The sequence below is a fragment of the Schistocerca cancellata genome, chromosome 5 (assembly GCF_023864275.1).
Source record: "Schistocerca cancellata isolate TAMUIC-IGC-003103 chromosome 5, iqSchCanc2.1, whole genome shotgun sequence".
NCBI classification, from domain to species: Eukaryota; Metazoa; Arthropoda; class Insecta; order Orthoptera; family Acrididae; genus Schistocerca; species Schistocerca cancellata.
The window spans coordinates 732244514-732261342 of record NC_064630.1 but is presented as its reverse complement, the minus strand read 5'-3'; the positions used below and the strand labels follow the sequence as shown (position 1 = coordinate 732261342).

The window sequence follows — 16829 nt, the reverse complement described above, 5'->3', positions numbered from 1 at the left end:
GGAATCCGCATTGGGCAGGTGTTAAAAGACTGCGGGATTCCAGCCACCAAGCTAAACGTCAATTCACCATACGCTCCAAAACCTTACAGACACTACTCGTGAGAGAAATAGGGCGATAGCTAGAGGGGAGATGTTTGTCCTTTCCAGGTTTCGGAACAGGAATGACGATAGCTTCCCGCCATCGCCTGGGAAAAGTACTGTCGGTCCAAATTCGATTATAAAGGCGAAGGAGGTAACGCAGACTAGAGGTTGATAAATGCAGCAACATTTGGACATGGATACCATCCGGTCCTGGGGCGGAGGAGCGAGAAGATGAGAGGGCATGTTGGAGTTCCCGCATGGAGAAAACAGTATTGTAGCTTTCGTGATTTTGAGAGGAGAAAGCAAGAGGTCGCATTTCCGCTGCACGTTTCTTCGGGAGAAACGCTAGCGGGTAATTTGAAGAGCTCGAAATCTCAGCAAAGTGCTGACCCAACGAGTTAGAAATTGCGACGGGGTCCACTAAGGTATCATGCGCGACAGTGAGCCCAGAGACCGGGGAGAAACTAGGCGCGCCTGAGAACCGTCGAAGCCGACTCCAAACTTCCGAGGAGGGAGTGAAGGTGTTAAATGAGCTAATAAAGAATTTCCAGCTTGCCTTCTTGCTATCGCGGATGACGCGACGGCATCGCGCACGGAGCTGCTTATAGCGGATACAGTTGGCCAAAGTAGGATGGTGACGGAAAATGCGAAGAGCACGTCGCCGCTCACGTATTGCGTCACGGCATGCCTCGTTCCACCAAGGAACTGGGGGGCGCCGGGGCAATTCGGAGGTGCATGGTATTGAACGTTCCGCAGCTGTAAGGATAACGTCGGTAATGTGTGTGACCTCATCGTCGACGCTGGGAAAGCGACGGTCATCGAATGTCGCGAGAGACGAAAAAAGTGTCCAATCGGCTTGGGCAAACTTCCAGTGTCGCGGGCGCATATATGGCAGTTGAGGCTGCAGTCTGAGGACACATGGAAAGTGGTCACTCGAGTGAGTATCATCAAGGGCGAACCATTCGAAGCGCCGAGCTAGCGGAACAGTACCGACCGCAAGGTCCAAATGAGATAAAGTTGTCGTGGAGGCAGACAAAAATGTGGGGACCCCAGTGTTGAGGCAAACTAGATCCGCTTGGTGGAAGACGTCTAGCAATATAGAGCCACGTGGACAAGGATGTGGAGATCCCCAAAGCGGGTGGTGGGCATTGAAGTCCCCAACCAGCAAATAGGGGGGTGGAAGCTGACCAAGAAGATGAAGGAGATCAGCTCGTGCCATTGGGGTGGATGATGGAATGTATACAGTACAAAGAGAGAACGTGTATCCGGAAAGGGAAAGACGGACGGCGACAGCTTGGAAGGAAGTGTTTAAGGGGATTGGGTGATAATGGAGAGTATCATGGAGAAGAATCATGAGTCCTCCATGGGCTGGAGTGCCTTCAACAGAGGGGAGATCATATCCGATGGACTGAAAATGAGGGAGAACAAAGCGGTCATGGGGACGCAGCTTTGTTTCCTGAAGACAGAAGATGACCGGCGAGTAGGATCATAAGAGGATCGACAATTCATCCCTATTGGCTCGAATGCCGCGGATATTCCAGTGGATAATGGACATGGGGTGAACAGAAAATGGAGGAATGTGACCAAAGTTGCTGTCAAGTCAAAGACTGCTCGGAGCTAGCGACCGACAGCATGGAATGGCAGTCAGCTGAAGGCAGAAGATCCTGATCCATAGGTTGGTCAGGAGCAGCTCCTGCCACCAGCGATCGGCCGGTTGACTGGCCACCAGCAGTGCGCCTCGGCGACACAGAAGACGGCCGAGGGCGATTTCCGCCAGGTGGTGCTGTAGATGGGACACGCTGTGGCGGAGAAGGAGAGGAACTGGGTTTCTTCGTAGCCTTCTTGGAAGAATGATGTTTAGATGAAGGAGGAACCGATGGTTGGAAAGTTGCGGTACGTAAAAACTCTTCACGAGTATGCTCTTTTTTCGAAGACTTGGCGTCCGACTTTTGGGCTCGAGATTTAGCAGAACCCGACGAAGGGTGAGCCATAGAGTGGGCAGGCGAAAGTGGTGAGGTTGAACGAGCGATCTTTGCTCTGGCCGATCTGACGACCGTGGCACTAAAGGTGAGGTCGCAAGTCTGCGTGGCCGCCTCCTTTGTTGGCCGAGGAGAAGCAAGGACAGAGCTGTATTTTCCTGTCTGAGGCACGGTGGGCTTGCGACTGGCGAATAATTTTCGAGCAGCAAAGGTCGACACCTTTTCCTTCACTCTTATTTCCTGGATGAGCTTTTCGTCCTTAAAAATGGGGCAATCTCGAGAGGAAGCAGGGTGGTCACCCATACAGTTGATGCAGCGAGGGGATGGAGGTGGACAAGCACCCTCATGGGCCTCCTTGCCATACGTAACACATTTGGCCGGATTGGAACAGGACTGGCTGGTGTGATTGAACCGCTGACATCGATAGCAACGCGTAAGGTTTGGGACGTAAGGGCGAACGGAAATTATCTCATAGCCTGCTTTGATTTTCGATGGGAGTTGAACTTTATCAAATGTCAAGAAGACAGTGCGGGTTGGAATGATGTTCGTGTCAACCCGTTTCATAACTCTACGAACTGCCGTGACGCCCTGGTCAGACAGATAGTGCTGAATTTCTTCGTCAGACAATCCATCGAGGGAGCGTGTATAAACGACTCCACGCGAGGAATTTAAGGTACGGTGCGGTTCCACCCGTACAGGGAAGGTGTGGAGCAGAGAAGTACGCAGCAATTTTTGTGCCTGGAGGGCACTGTGTGTTTCTAACAACAGGGTGCCATTCCGTAATCTGGAACAAGACTTTACAGGACCTGCAATTGCGTCGACACCTTTCTGAATAATGAAAGGGTTGACTGTGGAGAAGTCGTGACCTTCATCAGACCGAGAGACAACAAGGAACTGTGGCAACGATGGAAGAATCGTCTGTGGCTGAGACTCAGTATACTTACGTTTGTGAGCAGACATAGTGGAAGGTGAGGAAACCATTGCGGAAGAATCCCCCATGATTACCGGCGTCTCCGATGGCGCGCTCCTCCCTTGTGGGGGCCCTCTCTGAGGGCACTCCCGCCTTAGGTGATTGTTCACACCTCAGGTCACACCTCCCGACAAACGGACGGAGGGACCAATCGGCACTTTCGGAAGGTATCAGCTCGGGTAATCACCCCTCCCTGGGCCTGGCCGTTACCAGGGGGTACGTACGTGTCCTACCTGTCTACCCGGGGCGGGGAATTACACGTTACCCCGTCACCGGCTACGCACAAAAGGCGTGGGTCGGCCTTCAGACACGCACAGGGAGGAAGAAAGATCAAGGGAAAGGAAAGAAGAGAGGTCTCAAACGCCGCAGCGGAGAAAAGGGAAAGAGAAGAGGTAAGGAAAAAGGAAGGACAAAGGAAGGAAGAAGACATAAAAGCAAGGAAGGCGAAGAATGCAGTACATGTACGAGCGTCCGTCTCCGGACGTAGGCACAAACCATACTCCCAGATGGGGAGAAAGGGAAGGAAAGAGCCAGAGGTGAGGGGAGGAGGGGCGAAGATAGGGATGGGGAAGGATGCGGAAAGGGAAGGTATGCAGCCCGGAAAGGAAGGAAGGCCACATTAGCTCGGGGTCCCGTGCTCGCTACGCACGTATCCACAAAAGAGTTGTGGACCCCCTGGGGGGAATCTTCACGCCTGACAGAATTGTTAGCAGTGGCCAGTTTGGTCACAGCCTTAGATGGTCACCCAGGTCACCTGATCTGTCAGAGTGCAATTACTTTGTGTAGGGAGCCCTCAAGCTCTCAGTCTTCAAGAACTGGAGCAGAACATTTCTGGATGAGACTGTAGCAGTTCCAGCAGTCCAGTTTTGATCCACCTTCAGCAACTTGCTGACCAGGGCCCAAAAGTGCCAAGAGATGAATGGTGGCCACTTTCGACACCTGCTATAGTCAGATTAGTACTGTAATACCTTTCCTCTGCAGTTTTTTTGTACCCTAGAGCTCTGTTCTCAGGACCACTTCTATTTGCCTCACCTTGCACATCTGGCAGTTAGTTTTGATAATAGACTCAGACTTATTGCAGATGATGAAGTTAAATATAATGAAATGCTATGTCAAAAAAGCTACGCAAATATCCAGTCAGGGGTTGATAAGATTTCAAATTGGGCAAATTTTAAATGTTAAGAAATGTAAAGTTGTGCACTTCACAAAATGAATATATTGTACGAAATCACCTTCAAACATCTGTTGGTCTGTCACCATTTTGTATGGTTGGAAACTTGATTCACAGGGTAGGGTGCACTGTGGCAAGCAATGAGACATAGAGAGCTGCAGCACAATGCTAATTGCAATGCAGGGACTTAGAGAAAATGACATTTGCAACATTTACTGGAGTCTTGACTGTAAAGGAATGAGAAAAAAATCGAAACATGTACAATGATTCATTTAGAGCATCGGGTTATAATCAGAGATTGGACAGTGAAAATGGAACCAATGTTTTAAAAATATTGGCTTGACACCAAAACCACAATGCTAATTACTTAAAGGTGCATCCCACCTTCTTGCCAAGTATGATTTACATCACAACATACATCCTCCATCACCCTGTACCTAGGGGCACTTATGGTGTAAGCCAAATGAAATATGGAGTCTTGAAAGATACAGAGTGAATTTATTACTGTATTTCATCCACAAATTATAGGAAGCATGACTGATAGTTTTGCAACTACTATAGAACTGTTACTATAAAGTACCTGATTGAAATTTGAGGGAAATCAGTTAGGATTACTGAACCACAGAAAGAAATACTGTCTATATTACTCACAATGACTGTGGCACCTTTCTCCTGGATTCTTGAAATCATTCTCTGGGTGGTTGTTTGTGGAACAACAGCGGTGCAGGGTACTGAGAGCAGTCTGGCAGCTTCTGCTGTAGCCAAGCCAGCATTTCCTCCTGAACAACTGAGCAGATGGGTGCATCCATTCTCCACTGCCTGTAAAATAGGGATGATACAGCACAAATATCGTAATTAAAACAGTTTTTCTAAATCATTAGTGTCAAATTGGTTGTGTCAATATTTCCAAATTCTGGTAATGAGTAGAGCTAGCATACGAGGGGGGACCCAAAAGAAACCGGATTGTTGTCATAAAAAATTTATTGATGAACCTTTTTACAAAATTACTTCAGTCACCTTCAAAATACTCTCCATTACATGCGATGCACTTGTCAAGTCTCTTTTCCCACTGTTGGAAGCATGTTTGGAACTCTTCAAGTTTGATACTGTCTAGTGCCCTTTGCGAAGCTGTTTTTACCGCCTCCACATCGTCATAATGCTCCCCTTTTAGCGTTTTTTTCATTTGTGGGAATAGAAAAAAGTCGAAGTCGCACGGGGCTAGGTCCGGCGAATATGGAGCGTGGGGAACGACAGACCACCTCTGAGATGCCTAATAGTGGGTCACTCGTAAGGCCGTGTGTGCTGGAGCATTGTTGTGATGCAGAAACCAGTCACCTGATTGCGGAAAGTTCTGGGCGTTTCCTCCTCACATCCTCTCGCAGACGGCTTAAAACATCCAAGTAAAAGTGCTGGTTAACAGTCTGGCCAGAGGGTACGAATCCCCGATGCACAATTCCATGAACATCAAAAAAGACAATGATCATCGTCTTCGCATTTGACCTCACTTGCCTTGCTTTTTTTGGTCTGGGAGAGTTGGGAGTCCTCCACTGGCTTGACGCTTGCTTGGTTTCTGGGTCATACCTGTAACACCAACTCTCATCCCCTGTAATGACTTTGTTCAAGAAGTTTGGATCACGTGCAATCTCTGTTTTAAAGTCCTGACACACATTCATGCGCATGGTTTTTTGCTCCTGTGTGAGAAGGCACGGAACAAATTTAGCAGCAACACGTCTCATGTGCAAATCAAGAAGTTTGGATCACGTGCAATCTCTGTTTTCAAGTCCTGACACACATTCATGCGCATGGTTTTTTGCTCCTGTGTGAGAAGGCGCGGAACAAATTTAGCAGCAACACGTCTCATTTGCAAATCCTCACGAGCTCCAACTGATTCCTGTCTCTGCTGAAATTTGGTTGATCGTTCGAAGACGATCCTCGTTGATCTTTTGGCGGACCTTTTCAATGTTCTCCTCATTTCACGATGTTGAAGGGCGTCCAGAACGAGTTTGGTCTTCAACACACATATCACCACGTTTAAAGCGCCCAAACCTCTCGAAAACCTGTGTGTGGCTCATAGCGTCCTCCTGGAAAGCTTCCTGAAGCATTTGGTGTGTCTTCGTTGCAGTTTTTTTAAGCAGTAAACAAAATTTCACACACACTCTTTGTTCTTTTAAAGTTGCCATAACGACTTCGCAGAGGTAACCTGCCAACAGTCAGAGAAACACAATACCACACTTGCACGTTCAGCTCTACACTGACGCCATCTGCACAGCTGCTTCATGAAGGTCTCTAATAATACCATCTAGCGTGAGAACCCTGCACTGCGTCTACGAGTGGCAGCGCCTTCGGAGTCCGGTTTCTTTTGGGTCCCCCCTCGTGAGGTGCAATACAGTATAATATCTGGCAGCCTACACAAAATAATCTGTTTTGATTTGTAATTTGATTCATATAGTCAACATTCATTCTGTATTATCAAACAAAACAGTTATTTACCAATATAAAATATTTGTCCATCTATTAAAAATACTGTGGGTTCAGAAGTAGGCACCTGAGTTAGGTGTGTGAATGCTTTTTCATCAACAGCAGCTTTGTTTGTTAATGCAGAAGCTCTCGGGAACAGGAAGTTATTAACAAGACACTACATAAAAATTACAGATTTCCTTTGAGTCCACTGATAACTATATCAAAATACAGGCATATTATACAATGAAGCATGAATCGAAAGACTAGCCCCAGATTAGCTTGTTGCAACCATTGGCTTGCAGATGAGATGTCTTTGGAATAAATTGAGCAGAACACATTAATTTGCAACTAGCTATTACCCAACCACACTTTGCTGTGGCTCAGTCTTTTAAATGAAAAAGAAAGAAATGATAAATCACTTGTTTCTAATAGGTATGGGAGCTGGATATATACCCTAATCTCCTTCTCTCCCTGTCTCTGTCCATCTATCGCTCATAAATTCAGATTCTGTAGCAGTATTCTAATCATAAACCAACAACCCATAAATACAACTTTCATGGGACACAGCATCTCCGAGGCAGTGATGAAGTGGGGATTTTCCCATACAACTATTTCACACGTGTACTGTGAATATCAGGAATCTGGTAAAACATCATATCTCCAACATCGCTGCGGCCGGAAAAAGATTCTGCGAGAACAGGACCAACAATGACTGAAGAGAATCATTCAATGTGACAGAAGTGCAACTCTTCCGCAAATTCCTGCAGATTTCAATGCTGAGTTCAATGAAAGTATCATCAATATGGGCTTTTGTTGCCAAATGCCCACTCGTGTACCCTGGATGACTGCATGACACAAAGCTTTACGCCTCACCTGCGCCCATCAACACCGACATTGGACTGTTGATGACTGGAAACAAGTTGCCTGGTAAGATGAGTCACGTTTCAATTTTTAAAGAGCGATTGAACGTGTACGAGTATGGAGACAACCTCATGAATCCACTGACCCTGTTGAAACTGGTGGACACTCTGCAATGGTGTCAGGTGTGTGCAGTTGGAGTGATATGGGACCCTGATACGTCTACATACGACTGACAGGTGATACATATGTAAGCATCCAGTCTGATCACCTGCATCCATTCATATCCACTGTGTATTCTGACGGATGTGGGCAATTCCAGCAGGACAATGTGACACCCCACACATCCAGACTTGCAACAGAGCGACTCCAGGAACACTCTTCTGAGTTTAAAAACTTCTGCTGGCCACCAACCTCCCCAGACATGAACATTACTGAGCAATCTGGCATGTCTTGCAACATGCTGTTCAGAAGAGATCCCTCCTCCCACCTCCCTGTACTCTTATGGATTTATGGACAGCCCAGCAGGATTCTTTGGTGTCAGTTCCCCCCACTACTACTTCAAACATTTACTACACTAGCATGTAAAAATCTGAAGTAAATTGGAAAGATACATTTTTGAGATTTTTTAGTAAGAATGTTTTCCCTTTGCATATTACTTACATATATTTATATATTATATGTATTACAAATACACATATATTAATGAATTAGGACCTAAAAATGCATGTGTTAGAATTGAATATTGTATCAAAACTGCAAAGCAATCAGTCACGATCTTTTGGTGATTAAGGATTTTGAACAAACCCAACATTTACATTTCTATAACATTTCCCCTTTTTATTACATGTACATTGCATATATACCAGATGATGTTCCAGTAGGTGTGTAAAAAAAAAAAAAAAAAAAAAAAAAAAACACTGTAGTATTCGAATGCAATGTTGTGTCAGAATTTCAAAGCAGTCCATGAGGAACTTTTGGAGATTTGAGAAACTAATATCTACATTTGTACGTGTACAGAACACATAGACATTCCTGATCACAGTTAGAATTAGTACTGATATATGGCAGACATCCCACAAGTTCTTGACATGACACTTTAACTTTATTGCCCTGCTCATTCCAAACCTTTACTCTACCTTCCATCGGTGTTCCAACAGCAGTACAAGCAAACGTATCAAAGCATTTCAGCACATCTGCAATATAACCTTTCTGGTCAAGTTTTAAACTACCTTCCTCCCATTTCCTAGTTATATGAGGGTTGGAACTTAAATCAACTATTTATTCACAACTGATACAAAAGTGTTACCGGTACATGTTTGCACCTGTTACTGTCCTTCAAAGTAGTGATCAGCATTGTGTAGAACCCGTTGCCAGCAATGTGGAAGATGTAGTATACCGTTAGCAGAGCCTGTTCTGTTGATGGTGCAAATGGAGCAGTTTACTGCCTGTCAAATCTCTGGAACAGTTCTGAAGCGAATGCCACGAAGTGGTTCCTTCATCTTTGGAATCAAATCAAAGTCACAAGGTCTTAAGTCCGGTGAGTATGATGGATGCTACAGTACTTCCCAGTCCCATCGACAACAGAGCAGCCACAGCTCACGCTGTATGTACCTGTGCATTGTTCTGCAAAATGATGGGTGGATTGCACAGAACGTGTTGCTGCTTCTTTCACAAAGCTGGTCGCAGGTGATGCTCCAAAAACAAACAGTAATACGACTTAAGTACTTGTGACTTTGATTTGATTCCGCAGATGAAAGAACCACTTCGTGGCATTTGCTTCAGAACTATTCCAGAGATTCGACAGGCAGTAGACCGCTCCATTCGCACCATCAACAGAACAAGCTCTGCTAACAGTATATTATGCCTTCCAAATCGCTGGCAACAGATTCTACACAATGCTAGTGACTACTTTGAAGGACAGTAACAGGTGCAAACATGTAACTCTTTTGTATCAGTTGTGAATAAATAGTTGCCACTATGTAAGTTCCAACCCTCATACACATACCTAGACAGGACTTGGTTCTTCTACTAGATCTCTAACTTCAAAACGCTCACATAATCCCTGTTAAAATTTTCTTTCATCACATGGAATTATGAGGTATTGATACATCAAAAATTGAGATATCGCAATAACCAAATTCGAGAAACCGATACACAAAAATTTGCTGTATAGAAATTCAACATACAGATTATATTTCAAAACTTGAAATCCCAAAATCAGACAGATCGATTTCATACTTTAACTATACGAGATACAGTATATCAATATCTCCTGTTGATGTATCTGCATTTTGAAATTAAGTGCATCGGTATATCTAATTACAATGTATAGGAATTTAGGACACATTTATGCCAGAATTCGAGATATTAATATATAAATGTTGAAAAGAAACCATCCTCAAGAGAAAACGCTACACAGGACTCAAGACACAGACAACTCGAAAATAAATTTGTCAATATTCGGTAGGTTTGGTTGCCTGAATTTGAGATATCAATGAACAGAAAATATACTTTTGATAGCTCAAACGTGGAGTCACCAATGAACAGAGCTTTTAGTTGCAGTTACTGGGAACTTCTACATCTCGAGAGACTTAACTTCAATCAATTGATACACTGAAATTCGAGAGATCGATATACTAAAACACATTATGTCGGTGTATCTAAACTCAAGACAACAAATAGTTTCAATATTCGACATATTGTTGTTTCTGATATCTCTCAAATTGATGTACCGAAATTTAAGGTCACAATAGTCGATAAACCAAATTTTGAGATGTTGATATGTAGAAATTTGTTCATTATACTGCAACATATTGATGTATCTATATGCATCAATATCGCGTTATTCTATACATTTGTATATATTGAATACTGAGATTATAAGGTTTGAGGTACCGAAATTCCATACATCGATATGTTGCTACAACAGCTACAACAACGAGCTGAGATAGGCCCAATGGCCTATCTAGAAACTCATCGCCATTTGGAACTTCCATTTTGGTTGAGAACTCACCATCATTTTATCAGTTACAACAACCAATGAATCCTTGTTAAGAAACAATTGACTTTCAAGGCTGTCAATAAGCATGTTATTTAATCTCTCACTGTCTCAGTTGTAAATAATTCCGCACCTGAAATAAATTTGAATTTCATGTTTTCAACACCTTTAGGTTTGAAACCAAAGTTTAAATCTTTTTTTAAACTCTGGTTGCTACTACTGTGGAGACCAAGTTGCCACTGTTGTTATGGTAGGCCAAGTTTGTGTGTTCGTGAAGTGGCTTTTGGTGCAATACAACGATAAGACAATTTCCCCCTGCCACTATTACACAGCTATGCCCCAGGGTCAGGTAACAGGATAAGAAAACGAAGGTTCTACAAAATTCCAACAAATTAGTAAGTCACACAAAAGAATTAACTTATCTTTGTGACTTGTTGAATAATGAAGTCTGGAACACTGCATGTAAAATAACACAAAAAAGGCCCTAAATAGGTACGTGCAAATAATCGTAGGTGAACTTCACAGTACACAGCAAATCTAACTTACAACAACTGTCTGTTCACTTCTAAGAGATCACTAAACAACGTTTCCTGCCTAAGTTAGCCCTCGAGGATGATCTATAACCAAGTGGGCGAGAGCTGCTCTTCTGTCTTCTAAGTAGGCTTCTGTCCGTTGTCGCCTGGTCATTGGCGGATTGTACGCAGCCAGCAATTGGATGAACCAAAGTTGTTATCTTCATCCCCAGCACTGCAAGAGAAGTCGTTATCTTCATCCTCAGCGCCACCCCTGGCGCTAGTGGAACTTGCACAAGTTAAGAGTCCCTATGGCACTGGCACCAGCAGTTGAAGAGGCTTTTCCAGCAGCCACTGAGGGAACAAGGTGCAACCAACTGCAGATTCTGGGGCATATTGGAACAAATGATGCCTGTCGCCTGGGCTCCGAAGTGATACTTCAATCATTCCGGCGATTGGCAGAGAAGGTCAGTGTTGTGCATGGAGTTTCTACAAAGCTCACAATTTGCAGCAGTGTCCCCAGAAACTCATCGTGGCACATTGGTTTTGTGTTGGGTGGAAGGACTTCAAAGGTTCTGTGACACACTAGTCTGCAAGTTCCTCCACTTGCGATATAGGCTTGAGAACTGAAGCGTCCCCCTAAATGGGTCACGTGTGCACTACACATCAGAGGGTACTACTCAGGTAGCTGACCACATGTGGGGTGCACATAAGGTTTTTTTTTTTTTTTAGATTAGCTGACTCCCCATCCAATCCTAATAACAATAGCTGCAGGAAACCCAAAAGTATCAGTGTAAGACCTATGGAAATGCCTCCTTCAAGTGAGAGTATTAAAATCCTAATAATTAACTGCCAAAACATTTGCAACAAAGTGCCAAATTTTGAAGCACTCCTGAAAAGCAGTGAAGCTCACATAATACTGGCTACATGAAGCTGGCTGAAACCTGAAATTGATAGTGACATTTTTTGTGGAACATTTAAGTGTATACTGAAAGGATGCACAAATGGGAGGTTGTGTATTTGTTGCAGTAGACTAGAAACTCAAATCCACAGAAATAGAAACTGAAGCTGCATGTGAGATTGTGCGATCAAGACTTAGTATCAGGGGTGGACATAAAATGATATTTGATACTCTTCTATTGCCCACCAGATTCATTTCCTGATGTGACTGAAAACATTAGAGAAAACCCCAGTTCACTTGTATGTAAGTTGCCAACTCATTCTGTAATCATCAGTGGAGATTTTAATCATCCACCAATTAATTGGGAAAATCACAGTTTTGTTAGTGAAGGGCATGATAAGACAGCCTATTAAACACTACTAAATGCCTTCTTTGGAAATTATGAGAGCAGATAGCTAGGAACCCCACTCATGATGGAAACAGATTGGATCTAATGGCAACAAATAGAGCTGACCTCTGTCACATATTTAATGAGTCCATAAATCAAGTTACTGTCCCTAATAGAGTCAAATATGAAATTGCGAAACCACTGTTCAAAAAATGTGATAAGCTGGTGTTTCCAACTACAGCCAATTTCACTGTTAACAAGTCTCTCTAAAATCCTAGAGAAACTAATGTTCAAGAGAATCGCGGATCATCGTAATAAAAATCAGTTTAGATTCCAAAATGGCACTTCAACTGAGAATGCCATTTTCTCATCTGTCAACCAACTCCTTGAATCCATAAACAATAAAATGTCACTCTATGATCTGTCTAAAGCATTCGACTGTGTAGATCACAAAATTCTATTTACGAAGGTGGAGCACTATTGATTAAACGGTGTAGTAAGGATGTGACTTGAGTCATAACTAGACGACAGAAGGCAAAAGGTAGTACTGAACAATTCTGCAATGGCACCTGCCTGCTGTGACTGTGGTACAGTAATATGTGGATTGCCACAGGGCTCGGTGCTTGGTCCCTTACTTTTACTCATCTTGATCAATGATCTGTTATGCTTTAAAATACAAAAAGCACACTTCATTATCTTTGCTGATGACACAACCATTATGTCCAACAGAACACCCAACTGCAGTCTAGAGAACACTGCGACCACTGTATTCCAAGAAACTCCAGATTGGTTCACTTTGAACGGTCTGTCACTCAATGCTAACAAGACTCAATTAATTCAGTTTCAAAAATCTAATAAAATACAGGAAAATATTGAAATAAAATGTGGTGATAAAGAAATATTGAGAGATGAGTCTTCCACATTCCTGGGATTACACAAACAACAATCTAAACTGGTAAATTCACATCAACAACCTATTTCAAAGACTAAATTAAGCAGCATTTGCCATTCGCTCAATTTCATCTGTTTGTGACTTGGAAACAATTAAAGCTGCATAGCTAGGCTACTTCCGTTCACTTATGACATATTGCATCATATTTTGGGGTAACCAGTCACAGGCAAACAAAGTCTTTATTGCACAGAAAAGTCATCAGAATTATGGCTAGAGCGCACCCCAAATGCTCTTGCAGAAACTTATTCAGGTTTGGGATCCTCACCATGTCAAGGATCCTCACCATGCTACCTCAGTACATTTTTTCACTAATTTGCTTTGTGAAGAGTGATCATACAATTTACAAAACAAACAATGAATATCATGATACCCAAAGTAAACATGATCTTCACAAGGATACAAAAAATCTCAGCATGGTAAAGAATGAAATACATTATTCAAGCATAAAAGTAAATAATAAGCTTCCATTCCTTGTTAAGTCAGTCATTGGGGATATGAGCAAATTCTAAAAAACAACTGAAACTTTATCTTTCGAATAGTTCTTTCTGTTCTTTACAGGAATTTTTTGACACTGTGTAACAATTAGTACAATGTGTTTAATTTTAACCATTCCTACAAGAACTGTCTATGTAGCACTGGCATATAAATTCATGACAGAATGCTTATATATAAAAGAATGTAAGACTTATAATTAGTTTGTGTAATCATTACTACTATTACGAATTGTGTTGTTTAAACACTTTAACCTCATGTATCTGTTTATATATGATTTAGTTTGTAAATCTCATGACCATTTAGATATGGTCATTTCTGTAATAATCTGACACGTTCTACATCCTAGCAATACACTCGCGTCACAGATTTGTGGAACACAAAAATAAATAAATAAATAAAATGAGGATGTCCACATCAAAACTGGTGTCAGTGACTATGATGCGGTTGTGGCAACAATGATTACCAAAGTAGTACAAAAGACAACTAAAACAAGCAAAAAGATACATTTGTTCAGTAACCCATATATAAAATCTTATCTCAATGAGGAACTTGAAACTTTCACTGTGTTAGTTGATCTCTGTGCCTCTTTTTCTAGCTAGATGGCTGTATTCTTGTTTTGTAACATTAATGTTACTTACTGGGTTTCTATTTTGTGACCTCTCATATTCGATGTCATTACTGTTAAATGACCTTTTATTTTCAGTCATTTGTCTTTGTTTCATTTACCATTTATAACTAATGGATCAGCCATATTTGAAAATTTTTGATAGGTACTATTCAATGATTTAATAGAGATAATGAAGCTAGAACAAGTACTCAAAAATATGAAAGGTTGGAAATCTCAGAAATGCACAGAAAAAATTTAGAATTAATAAACAGACAACACTACATACAAAAAAAAAAAATCTTTGTTAAACTTGTTTTACAAATTTTGTACTTACCAAAAGGAAAAGAGAAATCTTAATAAATTGTTAAAGTATATAATTACTATATCTGAAGAATGTAAACTGGAATGGTGCAACGCTAATAGACATTATAGTAATAATGGAAAATCCAGGAAGGAAGGAAGAGAGGGAAGGAGATTTGTGTTCAATTTCCCATCAACTGTGAGACACTTAGAGATAAAGCACAAGCTTGGGGGGGATGACAGGATGGGGAAGGAAATCAGCTATGCCCTTTTAAAGAGATCATCCCAGCACTTGCTTTAAGCAATTTAGGGAAACCGTGGAAAACTTAACTATAAATGGCCAGATGAGAATGTGAACCACTGCCCTACTGAATGGAAATGCAGTGTCCTAACAACTGCACCACCTCACTTGGTAGACCTGAAAGAGGAGTTGGGTAAGGTGGTCCCATATCACCATCCTCCAGATCATCATTCTTTGAGGCCCTGGATTAAGTTTACAGACCCCTAGCCTGTGAAAATGAAGAAGCAATAAACATCTTAACCACTTTAATTCTCTTAACAAAACAGTATTATTTGCCTCCAGTGCAGATAAATTTCACTAATGAATGGAATAACTTATTAGAAGAAATCTGGAAATAAACAACACATTTTACTAGTTAACAATGAAGTTATGGGACCAACTGATGACTTTTGTTACTTAGGGTAGTTGAGGTCAGTAACTAGATGGACAGTTGCAGAGAAGTGTACTGGTGAACAGATGTGCAACTGACTGTGCCCAGATGAACCAATGGGCTACCAACAGTGTTTCACCATTCAGTGAATGTTGCTGTCTATGGATCTCCACAGCATCTGCGTGGTTTATGCACACATGCTGACTGTGGTGACAAAAGGCCAGAATTTGCACGCCAGTACTGCAACTGGACATCCACTCATTTGCAACACATGGCCTTTACAGATGATCCACGATTTATGCTCCAGTGGTATGAAAATTCTAAAAGCAAACACCCTGCAACAACTGTCGGGGTGGTCCACGCTGAAGGGAGGAATGTTATAGTCTGGGATACGTTTTTGTGGCATTCCCTGGGTGATCACATAATTCTGGAACGCACAATAGATCAACACAAGTATACATCTATCCTTGGGGACCAGGTCCACCCATACATACGGTTTGTTTTTCCTTGGCACGATGGCATCTACCAGCAGGACAATGCAACGTGTAAAACACCTCACAGTATACGTGGGTGGTTTGAAGAGCACCAAGGACAAGTTTACTGTAATCCCCTGGCCATGAAACTCCTTAAATTGAAACCCAAACAAGAATCTATGGGACCACCTTGATTAGGCTACATGCTATGAATCTTCAGCTGAGAAACCTACTGCAGCTGGCCACGGGACTGGAGTCAGCATAGCTCCATGACCCTGTTGGTAACTTCCACAACCTCACTGACTCTCTTCCTGCATGTCTCACATCTGTCCATTTTGCAAAAGGTGGTTGTCCAGGCTTTTGATAAGCAGTCGCATTGTTGTTGTTGTGGTCTTCAGTCCAGAGATTGGTTTGATGCAGCTCTCCAGGCTACTCCATCCTGTGCAAGCTTCTTCATCTCCCAGTACCTACTGCAACCTACATCATCCTGAATCTGTTTAGTGTATTCATCTCTTGGACTCCCTCTACGATTTTTACCCTCCACGCTGCCCTCCAATACTAAATTGGTGATCCCTTGATGCCTCAGAATATGCCCTACCAACCGATCCCTTCTTCTAGTCAAGTTGTGCCACAAATTTCTCTTCTCTCCAATTCTATTCAATACCTCCTCATTAGTTATGTGATCTACCCATCTAATCTTCAGCATTCTTCTGTAGCACCACATTTCGAAAGCTTCTATTCTCTTCTTGTCTAAACTATTAACTGTCCACGTTTCACTTCCACACATGGCTACACTCCATACAAATACTTTCAGAAACGACTTCCTGACACTTAAATCTATACTCGATGTTAACAAATTTCTCTTCTTCAGAAACGCTTTCCTTGCCATTGCCAGTCTACATTTTATATCCTCTCTACTTCGTCCATCATCAGTTATTTTGCTTCACAAATAGCAAAACTCATTTACTACTTTAAGTGTCTCATTTCCTAATCTAATTCCTGCAGCATCA

The 16829-nt window shown here is 42.4% G+C and overlaps 1 protein-coding gene across 2 annotated transcripts in view; it reads right to left on the bottom strand.

Annotated features, from left to right (window-relative positions):
- The window catches only part of LOC126187903 (L-serine dehydratase/L-threonine deaminase-like), a 96641-nt gene that overhangs the window by 62646 nt on the left and 17166 nt on the right, over nucleotides 1-16829 (bottom strand). For both annotated transcript variants that reach the window (XM_049929257.1, XM_049929258.1), the window contains exon 3: nucleotides 4853-5020. In XM_049929257.1, coding sequence (XP_049785214.1) covers nucleotides 4853-5020 — 168 coding nt within the window. The remainder of the gene's footprint in view (nucleotides 1-4852; nucleotides 5021-16829) is intronic.